The sequence below is a fragment of the Xiphophorus maculatus genome, chromosome 14, assembly GCF_002775205.1.
Source record: "Xiphophorus maculatus strain JP 163 A chromosome 14, X_maculatus-5.0-male, whole genome shotgun sequence".
Lineage (NCBI taxonomy): Eukaryota > Metazoa > Chordata > Actinopteri > Cyprinodontiformes > Poeciliidae > Xiphophorus > Xiphophorus maculatus.
In genome coordinates this window covers 23130430-23138773 of record NC_036456.1, presented here as the reverse complement: position 1 = coordinate 23138773, position 8344 = coordinate 23130430, and the positions used below count along the sequence as shown (strand labels likewise).

Sequence of the window (8344 nt, the reverse complement as noted above, 5' to 3'; positions counted from 1 at the left end):
GGCACTGATGGACACAGGGACTGAACAGAAAATACAACCAGGTATTTATTAGGAGGTCGACAAACTCTTAGTCAGACAGGCCAGGGTCAGAACCAGGGAATCAAATCAGGATCAGGCGGCCCCTGATCTTCGGGCCGGGCAAACAGGGGATCCGAGCCCGCGGGTCCAGAGTCCAGATCGAAACGGGGATCCGGTCAGACAGGCCGGGGGGGGGGGGTCAAAGCCAGGAGGTCCTTATCCAACAGAGAGGGTCAAGGACAGGAGCGGGATCGCTGAGGGAGAGACAGACAGACAGGTTAGATTCTGGGCAGTCAGCTCAAGTCTCAGTAGCAGGTCTGAAGGTGTTACCGCTGAGGGTTTCACAACAATCTGACGCCGTGCAGGGAGAGTTCCGTCCTTATATGGCAGCAGCTGGAGATCAGGAGGATGATGATCAGGTGCGAGTGGTCACTGCACAACAGCAGCTGTGACAGCATACACATCAGAACATGTGGCAGCCACAATTTTCATGACTCCACCAGGAATCCGACAGCCCTTTTTACCCCTGACCTTAACCCTTCCGGGACCACTCCGATACTCTCGCGAGTCGGCAAACTGGCACTGCTGCAGCGCCTGCATGACTGACTGAGGGGCCTCAGCAACACCAGACACAGAAGACCAAGCTACACCATGTAGCCCAAACAGTTCTTGATAACACTTCCTGATCACATTCATCCCCAAAACACCTGGGACTTTGGCTGGGACCTCTCCACAAGGGTCCTGCACAACCAAAACACCACAGTGGGGAATCAATTTGCCACAGAGGTATACATCCAGTTCCAAATAGCCAATATAAGGAATCTTAAGACCATTGGCAGCTCTAAGCTCCAACCAATGACACGACTGGAGGCGCTCCGAACCCCAAGACTCCATATGCTGACGGAAAAAACTTTCAGAAACCGTGGACACCATCGAACCAGTATCCACCAAACATGTGACTGTCACTCCACCCATAACTACATCCGCATGAGGGCAAACTGAAACCAACTTAGAAGCACCCAAACTTCCAATAGTGGCTAGTGAGCCAGTAACATCCCCACCCAAACTGTGGCTCTGCAGTCCGGTGGGAACTAGTTTTCCGCCATGGAAGCAGAACGGGACTGAGCAGCTGAATCTGGCTGGCATTGGGTTCGATGGGGGGCACGCACCCCATCACACTCTCGTGCAAAATGACCAGGCTGGTTACACCGCCTACAGATCACTGGACCAGTAAAGCGTGGCTGGTTAGGACGGCGGAAATTCTGCAACTGAGAAATGCTCTCACTAAGCTGCTGGAGGTGCTCTTGCTGACGCTTTAGCATTTCTCTTATCTGGCTCATTTCCGTTGCTGATGTTAAAGAAGCTACCTGAGGACCACCACGAACCCCATACTGGACACCATAAACTGAGGGAACCGACTGGCTACGGCTCCTCCCACTATGAGGTACCCCTTCGCGTTCCCACTGGATTGCTGCAGCCCTAACCTCAAGCAAAGTGCTGTCCGGCCTCATGCGTACCAGCTGCTTCAGCTCACGACGCAGGGAACTGTCTAACACCTGTTCAACAAACTGATCTCTTAGCAGCGTCTCAGAATTCAGCATACCAGCAGGTGCACGCTGCTTTACCTTCTCCATAAGGCCCATTAATGTAAGGGAGAACTCCTGAAGACTCTCTCCCTCTTGTTGTCTTCTAGAGAAGAAGGCCTCTTGAAGAGCAACATAGGACTCTGAACAACCATACAATTCCTCTAGGATCTCAAATATTCTAGCAGGGTCCTCTCTCTCTGCACTAGAGCGATACTTTATTTCATTTCTAGCCTCTCCCTCCAGGTGATCAAATAGGAAAAACGCTTGGTCAACCACAGACAAATGTCGTGCTCTCATACACACCTTCGCTTCCTCCATCCACTCACTCAAACCTATACCCGTCCTCCCGCGGAAGATGGGACATTTCCTATCTCTAGGTACAAAAATCAGTCTCTCTGCTACAGGGAGACTAGGCGTAGGAGGGGCATTAGGCAAAGCTGAAGAAGTGGACGGCTGAGCACTTAAGCTAGCCTGTCCTTGTCGCAACTGCTCATTGTCGGCTCTTAAGCTTGCTACCAGCTTTTTAAGTTCCTGAATTTCTTCTTCCATAATCACAAGCTTATTCTGCTTCCTGTGATTACTACAGTGCAAGACTACAACCTAAGGTTAACTGTTAACACCTCACCCACCACTTTGAAGATCTGCACGGAACCACTGCTGCTCTGTTGCCGGATTGGCCAATCTACACAAAAAAAAAAAATCCACACACACAACACAAATATTAAAAACCCCAAACAAATACTTGTCTCAGATGTTCATAAAAAGCACAATCCTGCTCACAGCGCCAAAAATGTGGCGAGACTAGGTTAAAATCAGGAATATTGGGCAATTTAAATCTCTGAACCCAATTAGGTTGCTCCACAGCGCCACCCTGGGAATTTCACCCAGAGAATATTACCTCTTTTCTTTAAAGCACACAGGTTCAGTTATGCATGAATTAAAACATCTGAGGCAATTGTAAATACACAAAAAGTTATTTATTAAATTCTTTTAAAACTCTTTTTAAAACCAGTTCTTTACAACAAAAAACTAAGGAAAAACAGAAAAAAACTATAGTAGCTGAGGTCACCGGCAGAAGGGGCCACTATAGGGACGGCATCCACCAAACACAGCAAACAAAAAAACCGTAAAAGCACCAGACGCAGTGAGACAACCCAAACTCAGGAATCACGGCACAAAAAAGAGGGAGACACCGTCACCACACCAGCACCGCCACCGGGCCTCAGCAACTGCAAACAACAGAAAAACAGTTAACCAAATACAACAACCTTATACTTAAAACAAAAGAAAAACAATATCAGCCCAAATAAATAAACAATTATCTAAAGGAACCAAAAGGGCTGGAAACTAAATAAAGAAACAAATAGAAAATCCAAGTTGAATATTAAGATCCGGTGTGGCTCTAGTCACGCCACTGCAGGGAGCGAGCTCGGCGCGCCGATGCCACACCCCAAACACCGCTTCAATTAAGGCGTATAGGCGCCACCACAGTCCAAGTTTGACTGATGACGTGCAAAATCCGGAGTCCAAAAGAGCAGCAATGGTTCGAAAATGGGGAAACCTATGAAAGTTAATCATTTTAGACAGAACTGCAACAAACTGGAGCTTCCAATGAGCGTTAATTATTTACCTGTCAATCCAGGCAAAAACGCACACACACTCGCTGAACGAGGAAGCAGAGGAGAGCAGCACAATAGCGTTTCACCTACAATCATACTTAAATTTAGATTTTCTAACAAAGATCAGCAATAGTGCAGGGAGAGAGGAAACCTACCACCAGGGAATCAAAACAGCATGCACCACACTGGCGATATGTTGCCTTTTCTTCCGCCGGAACCCAAGAGACGCGGGCCACACAGTGGATGATGAGGAAGACACATGTCTGACTGGGCACAGCGGCCGCTTATATACCCCGCCCACTTTACCCAACCAGAACGTCACACCTGGAAACTATTTGTATAGGAATATGTATATTTCTATACCACTACAACACCATAATAGCTTAAAGCATTACAAAACAGAAGCCCGTTATGTAGAACATTTTATATCATCCTTTACTGTCTAGTCTATTAATGTAGGGGGATGCATTTTAATTTCTGAGCCTGACAATATTTGTATCCCGTGTCTATTGTCCTGTTGATATGAAACTTACAGAAGTAGCTCAGAGAACAAGTGTCATTACGTAGAAAAGGTAAAATCCCTCTTAACTCTTTATTTCTCCATTTTAGCAGGGGATGCATTTTTTGGCAAAGACTATTATTACTGATAACAGCCTGCTAGCAGGCAGAGCAGGGACCAACTGAGGCCATTCAATGGGATGATAACCACTGATAATCGCCATTCTATGGGATGATAACATCCGAAGCGGGTGTTTTAAAATGGTTTTGTAGACTAAAAATCATTTTTTTCTGTTAATTATGTGGCCAATTAAAGAAAGATATGCCCTTAAAGCATTAAATAAGCCCTTTGATTTTGTCCTTTAGGGATTTTTTAGTTATTTTTCATTTGATTTTGTGAACGGCCAACAGAACTCTGCAGCTGGTTGGTTGCTCCGTAGTTGCGCAACAAAACCAGAAACCAATTCAATGTTTATTGAAATAGTATTTAAGTAAATTAAGTTTAATTGACTTTAGTGTCAATTAAACTTGGATAGAACTTAAAAGTGCACTTTACTTTGATATCTTACTTGACTTTACTTTGATATCTCGTCTGACTTTACTTGATCTGTAATATTAATGTGATTAACTTTAAACTTAATTGAATTATTCCTGACAAATATTATTTGGAATATAGCTATGTATTTTTCTGAATGTTTTGTTGTTGGATAGCAGTTTAATTCTGGTTAAATGCTATTTTTTTTTTATGTATGACCTCGTTTAGGTCAGGTTTCCCCCCCCCTACTGTTTCCACGTCAGGATGTGGAGCTACCACCGGATCACCGCAGCTTCGCGGTAGGATGTAACTGAACCGAACTACCTCATTTTTCCCGGACCTTTCTTTTTTTTATTTTTTTCCCCTCCTCCCTTCTTTTGCTTCCCTTGGATTATGGACTAAAACCAGTTGGACTATTGTTTGGTGAATCATTAATCACCTTACCAACAAAAAGCACAGACTTGAATGAGAGAGAGAAAAACTCTTGGGTGTCATCAGGGTTTATTTATTTGTTTGTTATTGTTGTTTTTGTTGTTGTGTTTATATTTATAATAAAATATTATTAAATACCTTCCTAAATATATGGAAAAATATACATGCAAATACAATAACTTTACTTTCTGTCTGATAGTGTTTATTCACACACAGGCTCCTCAGTCGAATCCTTCTAATTGCCATATCACCATTATTGGCCGTAGTCAGGCGCCTAGCCCACCTTAGCATCGTAACCAAGTGTCCCGCAAGTTCGGGTGATACCGTGCGGCTATCGGGGCACCTATCCCCACCCGATTGCCGTACCGGATATCAGGAGAGAATTTCGGGCCGGTTCTCCGGCCCGAAATCGGGTTGCTGAATGTGACAAACAGGCGTGACTGGAAGCGCGTGTGTATATATAGCTGGGTTGGCCATGTGCTTTAGCCACTTGCTATCTGACTCTGACGGAGAAATGACGACGTTGAAGTACAAGAACCGGTGTCCGGTATGTAGCAGCAGGTCTTGGCGCCTGTGAAGCCATTTAGATGACGTGCATAGCGTGCGGAATGCACCGGAGAGAAGGATCCTTTTTGCGTTTCCCAGTGGGCGAGTGAGTGTTCGCGGCATGAAGTGTCCTGTCAGCAGGTGCACTTACGGTGGCTTGAGGGTCGCGCAGCACCTCCAAGACGCACACCGTGATCTGGGTCCGAGGGAGAAAAAACGCCTTTTGAAGAGGCTGCAATGACGAAGAACCATCGAGCAGGTGAGGGAGCTTCGGGCCTCTAGTCCTACCCGCCGTTAGCCACCAGGTTGGACCTGGACGGGTCCAACCTGGACAGCGCAACCGGCACGCTGCCTTCAGGGTCGCCCACCTCCCCTGCTTCTTCCCTTCCCTCGCCCGGAGATTCGCCAACATCATCGCACGTGGGGCAGCAGCGCGGTTCTCCCAGCGGGCTGCGTCGCAGTCCCCGTTTGACCTCCGCGGCCTCCCCGCAGCCGCAGGAGCTGGAGCCATGTCTTCCCAGCGGGCCTGGCTTCAGTCGTGACATCCCATCTGCGGACTCGGTGGTCGAGCTGGAGCAGAGATCTGGAGTACCCGAGATCGGGGCCGAACCGCAGGCCCCGTCATCGAGCACGGTGGGTAGGCTGATTACATTCCCTCCTCCGGTCATCCATCGCTACCTAGAGGAGTACAAACACTCGCGCAAACACATAGAAAATGTTAAATCAAAGATGGGTCTTATTATTGCATGCCTCTGCTACATGAGCCGTGATAAAATGGCCTTGGGGTCCTGGCGCTTCTTGGATGACGCCGGATGCATATTAGCCTGGCCCAGTGAACTCACCGGGCAGCTGAAGGCAATCACTACCGTTAAGGTTTACCTGGTAAATACAACTCAGTTCCATGTCTACTTCATGGAGACGCCTCCAAGAAGCTCCAGGCTGTCAAAGCATCAGCTCGTGTCCGTGATCCGAGTTCTCAGGTCGGCTACGTGCCAAATCGGAACTCATGTGGTACTGCAGCAAATGAAGGTTAAAAATGAGAAGCTGCAGTGTTCCATAACCCCTGAACTTCTTCGCAGATGCCTCGCCAAATCTCACAGCTGGATCCCCAAGCTCTTGGAGTGCTTATCGCAAAAGAGGCATGACGTCGGCCTGAGACATTTGCTCTACGGCTTCGTTGCCCTCTACCTTACCTTCGGCCATCGCGCAGGCGTCATGACCAATCTTACCACCGAGGAGGTCCGAGAGGCGGCGAGGGGGTCCAGCTGTGCCTCTCCGGGGGTTGTGCTTAACGTAAGTCTGCACACGCCGCACACACACCTTTTTCTGTGGATGGATGGATGACAGGGCTGCTGCTGCATCCACCCACCATTTAACATTTCTCTCCCCTTCTTTACCTCTCCGCAGGTAAAGAACCACAAGACAGCCCGGGCATTCGGCTGTGCCCAGGTCTTTCTCACGCATGAGGAATTCGGGTGGATCCAGCGCTGGATGGAGATCCACGCTCGGCTACGCCCCTGTTGTAACCTGGTGTTCTTCAACACCAATGACCAGCCCGTCAGCAACATCACGACATTCGCAAGGAACACGTGGGCAGCAATGCTGCTGCCAGGCAGACCCTCCATTACCGACGTTAGAACCGCAGTGGCAACGATGGTAAGCTATCCAGGAAACAGCATAACCACCATCCAACGACCCTTGCCCTCTGACTCTCTGCCCCTCTCCCCCTCACAGTCCAGAAACACCCAATCCAGTGAGGTCCGGATGCAGATGTCCCGGGTCATGTGTCACGACACTTGCACGGCCGACCGATTTTATGCCCTGCAGCTGGATGTCAACCAGATGGCGGAGATGAGGCAAAGGTTTGACCAGTCCAGGGGAAATGCTGGAGAAACGTCACAATAAACTTTGAATGCAACAGATTTGTTATGTATCTTCATTGTTTGGTGGGTTGGTGGGTGTGTGTGGTTCCTGTCCCGGCCATGCAGCTGCAGCAACAGGGCCCAGGGACCAGCCCGCTCCCCCAGGCCAAACCTTTGGGAATTCTGCGTGTTCCAGCTGCACGGCCGTTCCAACTCACCCGCCTCTCTATCTGGGCCGAAGCCCGGGGCCGCACGGCCGTTCCAACTCAACCGCCTCTCTATCTGGGCCGAAGCCTGGGGCCGGAGAAATGCGTTTTTAAGGAGATCGAAAATGACCGGAAATCACTCAGTCACACATCCGGTTTACGGTGAGTGGCAGGCTGTCTGGGGAGACGAACAGAGCCCGCTCACCTCTCCGGAAGTCGGTGAGCCCCAGAGCCTACCGGGGGCTTTGAGTCCGAGAAGGCCCTGAGCTTATAAAATAGCCGGAAATTGGGCCCTGTAAACCTGCTCTGACCTCTGCATTTTACCCCTGCACACCTCCAGGCCTGGAAGTATGCACAGAACCACACTTGGAACCAGCCCTGGAGGCCTACAGGGCCCTGAGCTTATAAAATAGCCAGAAATTGGGCCCTGTAAACCGGCTATGACCTCTGTATTTGACCTCTGCACACCTCCAGGCCTGGAAGTATGTACAGAACCAGGCCTGGAGGCCTACATGGCCCTTAGCTTATATTATAGCCTGAAATGGAGCCACAAAAGCCGGCTACGACACCTGCTTTTGACCTCTGCACACCTCCAGGCCTGGAAGTATGTACAGAACCAGGCCTGGAAGCCTACAGGGGTCAAATACAGCTGTCAGAGCCTGAAATTGAGCACTGGAAGCCGGCTACGACACCTGCTTTTGACCCCTGCACACCTCCAGGCCTGGAAGTATGCACAGAACCACACTTGGGACCAGGCCTGGAGCTTTACGGGGCAGCCAAACATACATAATAGCCGCAAATTGAGCACCGAAAGCCGGCTCCGTAACAACCACAGAACCTCACGCACCCGCCGAACCTGGGCACCCACACTTAAGTACCCTTCCACGGACTGCACCCACCAGCACGCACGGCCCGGAGGCCCGTGCCCCTGGTAGGGCCCCAATTCTCGGGCACCTGGTAGGGCGGCTGGAGTTGAGTCAGAACAACGCACTACGTTAATATTTGATAAGTACTCGAAATGGTAGAGATGTCGTCGAGTCAA

The 8344-nt window shown here is 49.3% G+C and overlaps 2 protein-coding genes across 3 annotated transcripts; one reads left to right on the top strand and one right to left on the bottom strand.

The window, feature by feature from the left end:
* Positions 1 to 212: 212 nt before the first annotated feature.
* On the bottom strand, positions 213 to 3577 carry LOC111611186. Of its 2 annotated transcripts, XM_023347001.1 has the most exons (3): positions 3379 to 3577; positions 3235 to 3309; positions 213 to 2833 (listed from the first exon to the last, which is right to left on the bottom strand). In XM_023347001.1, exon 3 carries the CDS (start codon positions 2151 to 2153, stop codon positions 1110 to 1112), a length of 1044 nt encoding a protein of 347 aa, XP_023202769.1. In that variant the 5' UTR covers positions 2154 to 2833; positions 3235 to 3309; positions 3379 to 3577; the 3' UTR covers positions 213 to 1109. The 2 variants fall into 2 exon arrangements, with proteins under 2 accessions (XP_023202769.1, XP_023202768.1); XM_023347000.1 differs by having other exon boundaries at positions 213 to 3309.
* Positions 3578 to 5951: 2374 nt separating this feature from the next.
* Positions 5952 to 7870, top strand: LOC111611192. The gene is made up of 3 exons (XM_023347018.1): positions 5952 to 6527; positions 6642 to 6890; positions 6969 to 7870. Exons 1-3 carry the CDS (start codon positions 5964 to 5966, stop codon positions 7137 to 7139), a joined length of 984 nt encoding a protein of 327 aa, XP_023202786.1. The 5' UTR covers positions 5952 to 5963; the 3' UTR covers positions 7140 to 7870.
* The last annotated feature ends 474 nt before the right edge of the window (positions 7871 to 8344 follow it).